Source organism: Cololabis saira, chromosome 18 (genome assembly GCF_033807715.1).
Source record: "Cololabis saira isolate AMF1-May2022 chromosome 18, fColSai1.1, whole genome shotgun sequence".
In the NCBI taxonomy this organism is placed as follows: Eukaryota; Metazoa; Chordata; class Actinopteri; order Beloniformes; family Belonidae; genus Cololabis; species Cololabis saira.
This window is the reverse complement of record NC_084604.1, coordinates 15,736,253-15,751,925: the sequence shown is the minus strand read 5'-3', so window position 1 is coordinate 15,751,925 and position 15,673 is coordinate 15,736,253. Positions and strand designations below refer to the sequence as shown.

The window sequence follows — 15,673 nt, the reverse complement described above, 5'->3', positions numbered from 1 at the left end:
GCTGCGGCCTCTGATCACTTCTCAGTGGCGTCCAGTGTGGCCTGGTGTGATACCTATTGCAACGGTTTTTCTAATCTAATCGTCTGTAGGTCTTTCTGTGTGGAGTTTACACGTTTTCCCTGTCTGCATGGGTTTTCCGGGTACTCCGGTTTCCTCCAAACCCAAAAACATGCCGTTTAGGCTCATTGGTCCAATTAAATCCCACCTAGGTTTCACTTACATTATAGTGTCATTTGATTTACAGGAAAAACTGGAATTCATTAATTTAGCTCAAAAATGAAATTGTTACTTCGTCTTTCTCAAAGAAAAAAAGGAATGAACACAAAACCAACCCAATCCTTTGTCAACAAGTTGCTCTTTATTTGTATGTTTATTTCTTTAAACTGTGTTGGCAACACAAGTAATCAAAGAGGCACTACAGCATCTGCATGTGGGGATAAAAGATCAAGGATTTTAACCGTGATAAAATACTTATGGTGATAATTATTTTTTATAATCTAACTTCTTCTTCAATCCGTTTGCGTCGTTACATGGCTGTGGGATTACGGACCTTCCCCATGAACAGGATGCTTCCAGTGGGATTTTCCATAATAAAAACCAAGAAGGGCCTGTCAATAATAACCGGATGTGGTGGTTTAAAATCACGACCAGATCCCGTCATGGAAACGAAGGTGCCGGCTGTGGCCTCTGTTCCCTTTTCAGTGACGTCCAGTGTGGTCTTGTGAGATACCTGAGACAGAATCGTGACTTATAACTTATCATTTTTAACATATAGCAGTTTTGAAAAATGACAAGGAAGGTTTTCCTACCTTTGAGACTCTTAAAGTGGCCGTGTCAGATATGCCTGAGAAATCTGCGTTGTCTTGAAAAGCATTGATGATACCCATGTCTCTCAGTGTGTTCTCCAAGGAGGCATCAACTGAGATGGAAAACTTTGGTAAATGCAGATCCACGTACCTGAGAAATACAAAAAATTATAGACAGGATACAGTTGCACCATAAAAATCATTAAATATATTAAATAAGTCCACTAACGCTGTCACATTCCAACAGAAACACATGCCTAAAAATTATTAGACTGCTCGGTCTGAGCACAATTCTGTTTATCTACATTCATTTAAGAAGAATCATATTACATGTCAGTGGCTGAGTCTTTCCAGTGCTTTACGTAGGTGTTGTTGATCTTGTGCTCCACGTCCTTCATCTTGCCTTCGTCAGGCAGAACAACCATCATGGAGGTGGTACCTTCGTAGGGCAGGATGATGACTGTAGCCTGCATGCTGGTGTCCAGGTAGGTCCTGTAATGTCTCTTTTCGTGCATCATATCTACTTTAACTTTGCTGATGTCATTCAGATTGAAGTCCCTTTTGTACGTTTTATACTCTTTAAAGGGGGTCATCCACCGTCCTGCATGAGACGTGTTTTTAGTAGTTGAAATACAGTCTGTAGTCCTTACATATCACGACTGCGCTATGAACTCTGAATTTAATTTACAGTTTATTTATACATTTATTCTTCTACACGACTACCACATACACCTACTCTGTTAGGTGTCGAAGCAAAACTGGCTTCTTACCTTTAAAGTAGACGTAGTTGATCAACACCATAGCCATTGCAGGGTTCAGACCTTTCACCAGATCTTTGATATTGTCCCGTGTTTTATTAGCAATGTACCTGTTGATGAGAGCTTCAGCCTCGACTGTGGCAAAGTCCACATTGAAGATCTCACCAGAGTAGTAACGCTTGACATCATTCAAGAACGTGTCCAGAGGGCGAAACTCGGTGTGCAGGGCCACAGCATTCCCAACATCCAGCTCCTGGTTCTGCTGGCTATTCCCATGCATGTGGAAAAGATGCTCGTAGGCCTCGTTGACTTGGGACTGGTTTAAGGAACTGTAGCCCAAACTGGTGAACAGCTGCCTGTGGGTGTCACTGCGGGCCCCCGTCGACAACATGGACAAGATGGTGGAGATCCCTAGCGGTGAGAAGAAGATGTTCTTCTCTTCATCGGTCTGGGCATTTAAGTTTTTGTAGAGGGCGAAGGCAAAGTCCGAATTAGGAGAGGACAGCTCGTGGCAGATCGTGCTGACCTCGTGGGCCGAGCCCACAGCCAGCAGCAGGGCAACCACTGCACAACCAGCAAAGATACCTCGCATCTTCAGAAGCTGACCTTTTTATGGGGAGAAAGAAAGAGGTGAGTTTTAACATGAGGAGTTAAAGTAAAAGATTAGTTGTTCTTGTTCTTCTTATTGATTAATTTCTTTCCCTGATTGATTTTTGACTTAATCATTTTTGAGGAAATATGATAGCTCGCTGCCTCGTTGAGCTTTCAGTAGTCGGAGTGCGAATTCTTACAAAGGCAATAGTCTTTCGGCCAGTATCGAAAATTCAACATCATGATTCAGTGTTCTTCTCTTTCATACTTTTTTATGCCTACATACAGACCTGCTACATGTCGATGAAGTAATAACTTGCATTGATATAGCGCCTTTCACAAAACCCAAGGTCGATTTACAAAAGTGGAGAACAAACAAAAAACGGGGACGGGACCTGGTTAATCTGGGAAAGCCAATGAGAAGAGGTGTGCTTTGAAACTGTGGAGAGCCGGGAGCGGGAGCCGACTGCATGATAAAACACCATTACAATTATCCAACCGGGAGGTGATGAAGGCATGAATGAGCGTATGGTAATCATTATACATAACTGCATTACACAAGGGCTTTGCCTCTGAATGATCATTGGAATGATCATTCGCTGCCTTCTTGTTCTGTTGACTATTTTAGCAACAGCGGTAGCTGAGATCGCAATAATTTGTTAACGACGAATGTGCTTAGCACAAATTCATAGCTACACATGTGATTTTGAAATGCAAATTGATCCTCATCTAGTTATGAAACCCCTACATCCCACTTCTACTGGACAAACCCTAACTTTCCGACCCCGCCGCTCAGCTTCTGCCACCAGTTCTGCTAACCGAAGCTTCTTTTCATAGGCTTACTCCACTGAGTCTTCCCAGGGAACTGTCTGCTCATTAAAGTAAACTATTCGCTGACTAACTGACCATAAGTCCATGTCAGGACCATAACTCTTACAAGGCGCTAAAAGTTAGGTTAGCCCTCTGCAGGGCGAGCCGGGGAACTGAAGGCTCGGGTAATTTTGTACCAAACCTTAGCGCCTTGCAAGCGTTAAACTAGTACAAACTATTCCCTGAGGAACAACCAGCTTTCCACCGAAATCTACCTGCATTTCCCAATCACCAGCAGCTTCCAAACAACCAACCTCTGGGATACCTTAATAAACACCTCTTAATTTCTCCCCTTTAAACTGGATTACTATGCTCTGTTTCTTCACATCTCCTGAAGGTTGCCTATGCTTGTTTAGGGTAGCTGCAGCTAAGCACCTGATTGTGTCGCCACGTGAATCAGCCTTGGGACATGCTAATTTTACAGCCTGAGAAGATATGTTTTAACATTGCGGTACCTGAACACAACAAGCATGATGGGTCCCCATTTACAGAGTTTTCGGCTCTTTGAAGTTGTTAGCACCATCATATGTAGCCCCCTAATAGGAGTTTAATGCAACTCTCCTCAATAATCCACAGGACTCCCCAACTATCGCCCCTTCTACATTGGTGGAAACACCCCCGTTTAATGCGTGGATCTAGCGTGTTGCCTGTCCTTTTTACATTGACCAACGCAGGGGGGCGTGTCGAGCTGGTCCCGCGAATAACTCGCCTCCGAGGCTACTCTTAACTGTGAGTAAGATCTAATGTAAACAGAACCAACGCTGGGTGGCGGGTCATGGGAAGTGTTTATAAAATGAAGAAAACAGCTGAGCAGAGTAACAACAGCGGCAGGAAGTCACAGGTGGGGCTGATATTTGCAAGATGAGTAACTGGGGAGACAAAGAGATCTGCAAGCTGTTCATGTCAAAACCCTCCAAAACGCTAATCTCGATGGTCATCCATCCTCGTTTTGAAAATTACACTTGTCTGACGATGTTTAAATCTTGCTGATGTATGGATGATGCGTCATTCTACACGCCCACACAGGTTACGTTATGTTTCGCAGATAACGCCTCCCAACTTGCCTTCCTTCTCCTCAACTCGCCTTCAGGCCAGAGGTGACAAATGTTACGTGTTGCATTTATTTTACCCATCGCATATTCATCATCCAGCAATAATAATAATGGTGAATCTAAAAACGCCTAAAGGTTTGTCTCCTCTACACTTTTTAACCAAAGTATCTGCTGAGCCACTGCCTTTGCACCCTGTGATATCTCTTCCTGTTTATGTACCTGCTGTTCGATCAACTTCCTTTATTCTTTGCACTTTGACCTGCCTTGTTGTTGAATTGTGCTATACAAATAAACGTGCCTTTCCTTTGGGACCTGCTTTGTTCTGCACTGGCTTTCCGGAGTCGAGCCTCTATGGACAAACTTAAACTTGCCAACGATCTCAGCATGCCTAAAAGCTGCTTCTGCCTACATTGCAACACTACTTACACATAACCACTTCCTTATATATGAGATAACTAATCTTTCCATTCTCTCTACAGTGGATATTTGAATCTGGCATATGGGAAAATGGCCACATCAATAACACATCAATAATTGGGGAATAGTCCGAAGCAACCATCCCCAGGCTCTGTTCATTCAAGCTCCAGCCAGTGAAAGTATCAATACTAAGTTCCCTAAGACTAAGCAGAAGCAAACATATTTACCAGCACAGCCCCAGACAAAAAGATTCAAATAGGCCACGTTCATTTCCTAATTTCTCCTAATCCAAATCCACTGACTTAATAATGCAACTGGGGATCTGACTATAAAACCCCAACATCCTAATTCTACTGGACAAACGCTCACTTTTCATCCTCGCTGCTCAGCTTTTACCCCCAATTTTTGCGTCCCTAAACTTAAATCTAATTTAAACAGAGGAAAAGGTCTCAGCATTCAGTTCTAACGGTCCAGGCTCAAATGTCCTCCTCAGATGGTTTCAGAAACATTCACATTTCATTTATGTGACCAAAACACCCTTTATGCCGACGGGGTAAATAATGTACAGCTGACAAGAGACCTTTAATGGATCACATGAAAGACAGGACGGGTCAGTGACTCAAATGTGACATCAATAACTTACACAGAATAAATGTCTCAACAGTCTTTTGAAAGCAGTCAGTTCAAAATGAAAAGAACATTACAGATGAGAGCTGAAACAACTTTAAGAACCAAGTTTCTTTCTATTGAAAAATCTAGGATCATCATCATCACCTGGATGACTGATGATCTACAACTGCAATATTTGATTATGAACAACTTTTTTTTGTACAGAGGTTAACAAAGAGACAAATGAAATGATATCGAATGAACAACTTTCAGCAACTATGTCAACAAATATCTCAACAAACTGCTTTTAACCCTTTACAATGTAATAATCACATTACATATCAATTAAAAACTAATTTTGCTGCCACAAATTCAGATCAGAACTGATCAGCTGTCATTTATTTCTTAAGTATGAATCCTTAGATTTAAACTAACATTGAGCATGTGTCATTGATGCTTACCTCTAAGGTCTTCTTTAATGCAGTTTACCAGAAACTCCACCATTATACTGCAAAGTTCAGAGACGGTCAGCTGACAAGTCATGTAAATATTAACCAAAAAAAAGTAGCTGTTTTAATCATGTGCTAACTGTCGGTTGTGCAAGGTGGACTTAAAGCCCACTTGAATAACTTGGTAAAGTTAAAGAAACAAAGGTCAACTTTCTAATAATTTCAATTCAGCTTTTTTTTAATATGTATGTATATATATATTAGGGCTGTCAAACGATACATTTTTTTAATTGCGATTAATCGCATGTTGTCCATAGTTAACTTGCGATTAATCGCAAAATAATCGCACATTTATTCACACATTTTTTGCTGTTCTAAATTACTTTTAGGTATTTTTTTTTTAATGTTTTTAATACTGTTAACAACAAGAGAAAGGGAAAATATGCTTGCTTTACGCCAATGTTTATTCAACTTTCCACAAAAAAAAGCTTTTGACCTGAATGTAACATTCCTTCTTAAATACAAACACAATGTAGTCCCCAACTTTACACTTGTAAAGACTAACTTAAGATTCCTTGTTTTTTTAAGCAGCTTAATGTAAAACAATGAACCATATGCATCACAAATATTGTACAAGAAGTGCATTGGTCAGTAAAATTTTCCATGTAATTATGTCTAACCTCATATGGAGGAAAATAAAAGGCTCAAAAAATATCCCCTTCTAAGTGGGATCAAAACGCCTTTTTTGCAAGCTGCTATCCAGCGTTGTCTGCTTTTGACGAGGGGAGGGGGCTGCGGGGCGGGTGCGCGCGCGCACTTTCTGCATCGGTCGTGTGTTCGCCTGCAAGTGGTATTTGAGACTCGATGTACTTCAATGGTAATTCTTTTTAAATCGACAGTACATGCAAATAACTTTAGTCTTGTCCAGCGAACCATCTGCATCTTTTTGGAAGTGAACTTGCCGTTCAAAAGTCCCTTTTCATTCTCCATCTTTCCTCGCTTTTCAAAAGGTTCACGCAGTAATCCACCATAGTGTAACATTTCACAGACCAGGCGGAGGCGAGCTCTGCTCTTCCACTAGCCAGTTTATTGCCCAGAAGGTAACGAACAGGTTTACAACTATAAACAAAGAGCAAGGCAGACTAGAACTCTAACCTCCCGGGCATATTCCCCAACACCTTAAACAAGGACTCCTGAAGAAGGAACTAGGGACTCAGCCCTCCCTCCCTCCCTCTGCCCACCACCGGCACGCACCCTATATGACATCACATGCAGTTCTGAGACGAGAGAATACAGGCTGATCTCCCCAACTTTATTTATTTATTTTTTATTTATTTTTTTTTTTTTATCCTGCGCGTTAATCGTGCGTTAAAAGAATTGTCGGGCGTTAAGAGGACGTTAAGTTAACGCGTTATTAACGCGTTAACTTTGACAGCCCTAATACATATACATATATATCTATACTTATCTCGAGTTTAGTTTGGCGAAGAGCCTTGCTTTGGTAACATCGTTGCTACTAGGATTAGCTGTGGCTGCGCTCGCTACCAGGTGCTTTGCGTTTACGTGGGAGGCTAAACTTGAGCTGCTCTGGGGGTGAGCAAATTTCTTTCCACTCTTCCTTTTATCAATGGTGCCATCGGGGCGTTTTTAGAAATGTAAATTCCACATTCTCTGGACAGACAACTTTCACATGTCCATTTTCACTTCTCTTCTCCGCTACTCACCAACCGCCCCCCGGGCCTGTCCAGCTTCAATGGGAGCTTACCAGCGTATGCTAAACACGCCCAAACACAGGGATGTTGGTATGGTATGAACTCAATGACGCTGCCAGCTGCAGCCTCTGATCACTTCTCAGTGGCGTCCAGTGTGGTCTGGTGTGATACCTATTGCAACGGTTTTTCTAATCAGATACATCGTCTGTGGGTCTTTCTGTGTGGAGTTTAAACGTTTTCCCTGTCTGCATGGGTTTTCCGGGTACTCCGGTTTCCTCTGGGTGCTCTGGTTTCCTCCAAACCCAAAAACATGCCGTTTAGGCTCATTGGTCAAATTAAATCCCACTTAGGCTTCACTTACATTGTAGTGTCATTTGAAAAAATAAAATAATTTGAAATTGTTGCTTCGTCTTTCTCAAAGAAAAAAAGGAATAAACACACGACCAACCCAATGCTTTGTAAACAAGTTGCTCTTTATTTGTATTTTTATTTCTATAAACTGTGTTGGCAACACAAGTAATCAAAGAGGCACTACAGCATCTGCATGTGGGGATAAAAGATCAAGGATTTAATTGTGATAAAATACTTATGGTGATAATTATTTCTTATTATCTATCTTCTTCTTCAATCCGTTTGTGTCGTTACATGGCTGTGGGGTCATGGACCTTCCCCATGAACAGGATGCTTCCAGTGGGATTTTCCATAATAAAAACCAAGAAGGGCCTGTCAATAATAACCGGATGTGGTGGTATAATATCAAGAGCAGATCCCAGCAGGTAAACGAAGGTGGCGGCTGTGGCCTCTGTTCCCTTCTCAGTGACGTCCAGTGTGGTCTTGTGAGATACCTGAGACAGAATCGTGACTTATAACTTATCATTTTTAACATATAGCAGTTTTGAAGAATTACAATGAAGGTTTTCCTACCTTTGAGACTTTTAAAGTGGCCGTGTCAGATATGCCTGAGAAATCTGCGTTGTCTTGAAAAGCATTGATGATACCCATGTCTCTCAGTGTGTTCTCCAAGGAGGCATCAACTGAGATGGAAAACTTTGGTAAATACAGATCCACGTACCTGAGAAATACAGAAAATTATAGACAGGATACACTTGCACCATAAAAATCATTAAATATATTACCGTAAATAAGTCCACTAACACTGTCACATTCCAACAGAAACACATGCCTAAAAATTATTAGACCGTTTGGTCTGAGCACAATTCTGTTTATCTACATTCATTTAAGAAGAATCATATTACATTTCAGTGGCTGAGTCTTTCCAGTGCTTTACGTAGGTGTTGTTGATCTTGTGCTCCACGTCCTTCATCTTGCCTTCGTCAGGCAGAACAACCATCATGGAGGTGGTACCTTCGTAGGGCAGGATGATGACTGTAGCCTGCATGCTGGTGTCCAGGTAGGTCCTGTAATCTCCCTTTTCGTACATCATATCTACTTTAACTTTGCTGATGTCATTCAGATTGAAGTCCCTTTTGTACGTTTTATACTCTTCAAAGGGGTTCATCCACCGTCCTGCATGAGACGTGTTTTTAGTAGTTGAAATACAGTCTGTAGTCCTTAAATATCACGATTGCGCTATGAAACTCTGAATTTAATTTACAGTTTATTTATACATTTATTCTTTTACACGACTACCCACATACTACTCTGTTAGGTGTAGAGTTAAAACTGGCTTCTTACCTTTAAAGTAGACATAGTTGATCAACACCATAGCCATTGCAGGGTTCAGATCTTTCACCAGATCTTTGATATTGTCCCGTGTTTTATTAGCAATGTACCTGTTGATGTGAGCCTTAGCCTCGTTTGTGGAAAAGTCCACATTGAAGATCTCACCAGAGTAGTAGCGCTTGACATCATTCAAGAACGTGTCCAGAGGGTGAAACTCGGTGTGCAGGGCCACAGCATTCCCAACATCCAGCTCCTGGTTCTGCTGGCTATTCCCATGCATGTGGAAAAGATGCTCGTAGGCCTCGTTGACTTGGGACTGGTTTAAGGAACCGTAGCCCAAGCTGGTGAACAGCTGGCTGTGGGTGTCACTGCGGGCCCCCGTCGACAACATGGACAAGATGGTGGAGATCCCTAGCGGTGAGAAGAAGATGTTCTTCTCTTCATCGGTCTGGGCATTTAAGTTTTTGTAGAGGGCGAAGGCAAAGTCCGAATTAGGAGAGGACAGCTCGTGGCAGATCGTGCTGACCTCGTGGGCCGAGCCCACAGCCAGCAGCAGGGCAACCACTGCACAACCAGCAAAAATACCTCGCATCTTCAGAAGCTGATCTTTTTATGGGGAGAAAGAAAGAGGTGAGTTTTAACATGAGGAGTTAAAGTAAAAGATTAGTTGTTCTTGTTCTTCTTATTGATTAATTTCTTTCCCTGATTGATTTTTGACTTAATCATTTTTGAGGAAATATGATAGCTCGCTGCCTCGTTGAGCTTTCAGTAGTCAGAGTGCGAATTCTTACAAAGGCAATAGTCTTTCGGCCAGTATCGAAAATTCAACATCATGATTCAGTGTTCTTCTCTTTCATACTTTTTTATGCCTACATACAGACCTGCTACATGTCGATGAAGTAATAACTCGCATTGATATAGCGCCTTTCACAAAACCCAAGGTCGATTTACAAAAGTGGAGAACAAACAAAAAACGGGGACGGGACCTGGTTAATCTGGGAAAGCCAATGAGAAGAGGTGTGCTTTGAAACTGTGGAGAGCCGGGAGCGGGAGCCGACTCCATGATAAAACACCATTACAATTATCCAACCGGGAGGTGATGAAGGCATGAATGAGCGTACGGTAATCATTATACATAACTGCATTACACAAAGGCTTTGCCTCTGAATGATCATTGGAATGATCATCCGCTGCCTTCTTGTTCTGTTGACTATTTTAGCAACAGCGGTAGCAGAGATCGCAATAATTTGTTAACGACGAATGTGCTTAGCACAAATTCATAGCTACACATGTGATTTTGAAATGCAAATTGATCCTGATCTAGTTATGAAACCCCTACATCCCACTTCTACTGGACAAACCCTAACTTTCCGACCCCGCCGCTCAGCTTCTTTTCATAGGCTTCCCCCACTGAGTCTTCCCAGGGAACTGTCCGCTCATTAAAGTAAACTATTCGCTGACTAACTGACCATAAGTCCATGTCAGGACCATAACTCTTACAAGGCGCTAAAAGTTAGGTTAGCCCTCTGCAGGGCGAGCCGGGGAACTGAAGGCTCGGGTAATTTTGTACCAAACCTTAGCGCCTTGCAAGCGTTAAACTAGTACAAACTATTCCCTGAGGAACAACCAGCTTTCCACCGAAATCTACCTGCATTTCCCAATCACCAGCAGCTTCCAAACAACCAACCTCTGGGATACCTTAATAAACACCTCCTTAATTTCTCTCCTTTAAACTGGATTACTATGCTCTGTTTCTTCACATCTCCTGAAGGTTGCCTATGCTTGTTTAGGGTAGCTGCAGCTAAGCACCTGATTGTGTCGCCACGTGAATCAGCCTTGGGACATGCTAATTTTACAGCCTGAGAAGATATGTTTTAACATTGCGGTACCTGAACACAACAAGCATGATGGGTCCCCATTTACAGAGTTTTCGGCTCTTTGAAGTTGTTAGCACCATCATATGTAGCCCCCTAATAGGAGTTTAATGCAACTCTCCTCAATAATCCACAGGACTCCCCAACTATCGCCCCTTCTACATTGGTGGAAACACCCCCGTTTAATGCGTGGATCTAGCGTGTTGCCTGTCCTTTTTACATTGACCGACGCAGGGGGGCGTGTCGAGCTGGTCCCGCGAATAACTCGCCTCCAAGGCTACTCTTAACTGTGAGTAAGATCTAATGTAAACAGAACCAACGCTGGGTGGCGGGTCATGGGAAGTGTTTATAAAATGAAGAAAACAGCTGAGCAGAGTAACAACAGCGGCAGGAAGTCACAGGTGGGGCTGATATTTGCAAGATGAGTAACTGGGGAGACAAAGAGATCTGCAAGCTGTTCATCCTCGGCATGTCTGGAACCATAGAGGATGGTCCATCCTTTGAGCAAGTGGCCACAAAAATGTCAAAACCCTCCAAAACGCTAATCTCGATGGTCATCCATCCTCGTTTTGAAAATTTCACTTGTCTGACGACGTTTAAATCTTGCTGATGTATGGATGATGCGTCATTCTACACGCCCACACAGGTTACGTTATGTTTCGCAGATAACGCCTCCCAACTTGCCTTCCTTCTCCTCAACTCGCCTTCAGGCCAGAGGTGACAAATGTTACGTGTTGCATTTATTTTACCCATCGCGTATTCATCATCCAGCAATAATAATAATGGTGAATATAAAAACGCCTAAAGGTTTGTCTCCTCTACACTTTTTAACCAAAGTATCTGCTGAGCCACTGCCTTTGCACCCTGTGATATCTCCTCCTGTTTATGTACCTGCTGTTCGATCAACTTCCTTTATTCTTTGCACTTTGACCTGCCTTGTTGTTGAATTGTGCTATACAAATAAACGTGCCTTTCCTTTGGGACCTGCTTTGTTCTGCACTGGCTTTCCGGAGTCGAGCCTCTATGGACAAACTTAAACTTGCCAACGATCTCAGCATGCCTAAAAGCTGCTTCTGCCTACATTGCAACACTACTTACACATAACCACTTCCTTATATATGAGATAACTAATCTTTCCATTCTCTCTACAGTGGATATTTGAATCTGGCATATGGGAAAATGGCCACATCAATAACACATCAATAATTGGGGAATAGTCCGAAGCAACCATCCCCAGGCTCTGTTCATTCAAGCTCCAGCCAGTGAAAGTATCAATACTAAGTTCCCTAAGACTAAGCAGAAGCAAACATATTTACCAGCACAGCCCCAGACAAAAAGATTCAAATAGGCCACGTTCATTTCCTAATTTCTCCTAATCCAAATCCACTGACTTAATAATGCAACTGGGGATCTGACTATAAAACCCCAACATCCTAATTCTACTGGACAAACGCTCACTTTTCATCCTCGCTGCTCAGCTTTTACCCCCAATTTTTACGTCCCTAAACTTAAATCTAATTTAAACAAAGGAGAAGGTCTCAGCATTTAGTTCTAACGGTCCCCGCTCGAATGTCCTCCTCAGATGGTTTCAGAAACATTCACATTTCATTTATGTGACCAAAACACCCTTTATGCCGACGGGGTAAATAATGTACAGCTGACAAGAGACCTTTAATGGATCACATGAAAGACAGGACGGGTCAGTGACTCAAATGTGACATCAATAACTTACACAGAATAAATGTCTCAACAGTCTTTTCAAAAGACTCTTTTGAAAGCAGTCAGTTCAAAATGAAAAGAACATTACAGATGAGAGCTGAAACAACTTTAAGAACCAAGTTTCTTTCTATTGAAAAATCTAGGATCATCATCATCACCTGGATGACTGATAATCTACAACTGCAATATTTGATTATGAACAACTTTTTTTTGTACAGAGGTTAACAAAGAGACAAATGAAATGATATCGAATGAACAACTTTCAGCAACTATGTCAACAAATATCTCAACAAACTGCTTTTAACCCTTTACAATGTAATAATCACATTACATATCAATTAAAAACTAATTTTGCTGCCACAAATTCAGATCAGAACTGATCAGCTGTCATTTATTTCTTAAGTATGAATCCTTAGATTTAAACTAACATTGACCATGTGTCATTGATGCTTACCTCTAAGGTCCTCTTTAATGCAGTTTACCAGAAACTCCACCATTATACTGCAAAGTTCAGAGACGGTCAGCTGACAAGTCATGTAAATATTAACCAAAAAAAAGTAGCTGTTTTAATCATGTGCTAACTGTCGGTTGTGCAAGGTTGACTTAACGCCCACTTGAATAACTTGGTAAAGTTAAAGAAACAAAGGTCAACTTTCTAATAATTTCAATTCAGCTTTTTTTTAATATGTATGTATATATATATTAGGGCTGTCAAACGATACATTTTTTTAACTTGCGATTAATCGCAAAATAATCGCACATTTATTCACACATTTTTTGCTGTTCTAAATTACCTTTAGGTGTTTTTTTTTTTAATGTTTTTAATACTGTTAACAACAAGAGAAAGGGAAAATATGCTTGCTTTACGCCAATGTTTATTCAACTTTCCACAAAAAAAAGCTTTTGACCTGAATGTAACATTCCTTCTTAAATATAAACACAATGTAGTCCCCAACTTTACACTTGTAAAGACTAACTTAAGATTCCTTGTTTTTTCAAGCAGCTTAATGTAAAACAATGAACCATATGCATCACAAACATTGTACAAGAAGTGCATTGGTCAGTAAAATTTTCCATGTAATTATGTCTAACCTCATATGGAGGAAAATAAAAGGCTCAAAAAATATCCCCTTCTAAGTGGGATCAAAACGCCTTTTTTGCAAGCTGCTATCCAGCGTTGTCTGCTTTTGACGAGGGGAGGGGGCTGCGGGGCGGGTGTGCGCGCGCACTTTCTGCATCGGTCGTGTGTTCGCCTGCAAGTGGTATTTGAGACTCGATGTACTTCAAAGGTAATTCTTTTTTTTTTTTTTTTTTTTTTTAATTATTTTTTTTAAATATTTTTTTTATCCCCGATTTTTTACCCATTTCATCACCCAGTGCTCATACCTAGACAGTCCTGGGCATTGCTCCCCTCTGCCAACCCAGGGAGGGCCCTACACTGAGCTCAGGTCTCCTTCTTATCCTGAGGAGTGATGGACCGCTTCTTTTCACCAGACAGGGTGGGGTTTCTCCGGCCGAACGTAGCGCGTGGAAGGATCACGTTATTCCGGCCGGATCCTCCCCACCCCATCTGGCGCCCCGGTTGGCCAGAGGGGGCATGTATAGCCCAGGACTGTTGCATGTTTTTGTGAGGGTAGCTCACATTAGCTACCCAAGGGAACACGGGGAGAACATGCAAACTCCACACAGAAAGGCCCTTTCACCAACCCCACCCAGGGTGTGGGCACTGAAGTCATGGGGGAACTAACACGCACTTCAGTGCCCACAGCGTCCCCGGCGGGAATCGAACCCAGGACCTTCTTGCTGTGAGACGGCTGCACTACCTGCTGCGCCACCATGCCCCAAAAGGTAATTCTTTTTAAATCGACAGTATGCAAATAACTTTAGTCTTGTCCAGCGAACCATCTGCATCTTTTTGGAAGTGAACTTGCCGTTCAAAAGTCCCTTTTCATTCTCCATCTTTCCTCGCTTTTCAAAAGGTTCACGCAGTAATCCACCATAGTGTAACATTTCACAGACCAGGCGGAGGCGAGCTCTGCTCTTCCACTAGCCTGTTTATTGCCCAGAAGGTAACGAACAGGTTTACAACTATAAACAAAGAGCAAGGCAGACTAGAACTCTAACCTCCCGGGCATATTCCCCAACACCTTAAACAAGGACTCCTGAAGAAGGAACTAGGGACTCAGCCCTCCCTCCCTCCCTCTGCCCACCACCGGCACGCACCCTATATGACATCACATGCAGTTCTGAGACGAGAGAATACAGGCTGATCTCCCCAACTTTATTTATTTATTTTTTATTTATTTTTTATTTTTTATCCTGCGCGTTAATCGTGTGTTAAAAGAATTGTCGGGCGTTAAGAGGACGTTAAGTTAACGCGTTATTAACGCGTTAACTTTGACAGCTAATACATATACATATATATCTATACTTATCTCGAGTTTAGTTTGGCGAAGAGCCTTGCTTTGGTAACATCGTTGCTACTAGGATTAGCTGTGGCTGCGCTCGCTACCAGGTGCTTTGCGTTTACGTGGGAGGCTAAACTTGAGCTGCTCCGGTGGTGAGCAAATTTCTTTCCACTCTTCCTTTTATCAATGGTGCCATCGGGGCGTTTTTAGAAATGTAAATTCCACATTCTCTGGACAGACAACTTTCACATGTCCATTTTCACTTCTCTTCTCCGCTACTCACCAACCGCCCCCGGGCCTGTCCAGCTTCAATGGGAGCTTACCAGCGTATGCTAAACACGCCCAAACACAGGGATGTTGGTATGGTATGAACTCAATGACGCTGCAAGCTGCAGCCTCTGATCACTTCTCAGTGGCGTCCAGTGTGGTCTGGTGTGATACCTATTGCAACGGTTTTTCTAATCAGATACATCGTCTGTGGGTCTTTCTGTGTGGAGTTTACACGTTTTCCCTGTCTGCATGGGGTTTCCGGGTACTCCGGTTTCCTCTGGGTGCTTTGGTTTCCTCCAAACCCAAAAACATGCCGTTTAGGCTCATTGGTCAAATTAAATCCCACTTAGGCTTCACTTACATTGTAGTGTCATTTGAAAAAATAAAATAATTTGAAATTGTTGCTTCGTCTTTCTCAAAGAAAAAAAGGAATAAACACACGACCAACCCAATGC

General features: G+C 42.1%; 2 protein-coding genes across 2 annotated transcripts; both read right to left on the bottom strand.

Annotated features, from left to right (window-relative positions):
- Nucleotides 1-338: 338 nt before the first annotated feature.
- On the bottom strand, nucleotides 339-5,687 carry LOC133418470 (alpha-1-antitrypsin homolog). Its single transcript, XM_061707161.1, has 5 exons — nucleotides 5,565-5,687; nucleotides 1,577-2,170; nucleotides 1,137-1,407; nucleotides 810-957; nucleotides 339-730 (listed from the first exon to the last, which is right to left on the bottom strand). The coding sequence occupies exons 1-5, from the start codon at nucleotides 5,644-5,646 to the stop codon at nucleotides 527-529; spliced, it is 1,299 nt and encodes a 432-aa protein (XP_061563145.1). The 5' UTR covers nucleotides 5,647-5,687; the 3' UTR covers nucleotides 339-526.
- Nucleotides 5,688-7,716: 2,029 nt separating this feature from the next.
- Nucleotides 7,717-13,103, bottom strand: LOC133418466 (alpha-1-antitrypsin homolog). The gene is made up of 5 exons (XM_061707158.1): nucleotides 12,995-13,103; nucleotides 8,960-9,553; nucleotides 8,521-8,791; nucleotides 8,189-8,336; nucleotides 7,717-8,109 (listed from the first exon to the last, which is right to left on the bottom strand). Exons 1-5 carry the CDS (start codon nucleotides 13,074-13,076, stop codon nucleotides 7,906-7,908), a joined length of 1,299 nt encoding a protein of 432 aa, XP_061563142.1. The 5' UTR covers nucleotides 13,077-13,103; the 3' UTR covers nucleotides 7,717-7,905.
- Between the last annotated feature and the right edge of the window lie 2,570 nt (nucleotides 13,104-15,673).

Coding starts and splice junctions, on each gene's coding strand:
- LOC133418466 (XM_061707158.1), bottom strand. CDS start 13,076: ATGACTTGTCAGCTGACCGTCTCTGAACTTTGCAGTATAATGGTGGAG. Junction 9,554..12,994: donor CATTAAAGAGGACCTTAGAG/GTAAGCATCAAT, acceptor CCCCATAAAAAG/ATCAGCTTCTGAAGATGCGA. Junction 8,792..8,959: donor CAACTATGTCTACTTTAAAG/GTAAGAAGCCAG, acceptor CGTCTCATGCAG/GACGGTGGATGAACCCCTTT.
- LOC133418470 (XM_061707161.1), bottom strand. CDS start 5,646: ATGACTTGTCAGCTGACCGTCTCTGAACTTTGCAGTATAATGGTGGAG. Junction 2,171..5,564: donor CATTAAAGAAGACCTTAGAG/GTAAGCATCAAT, acceptor CCCCATAAAAAG/GTCAGCTTCTGAAGATGCGA. Junction 731..809: donor CCACTTTAAGAGTCTCAAAG/GTAGGAAAACCT, acceptor ATTCTGTCTCAG/GTATCTCACAAGACCACACT.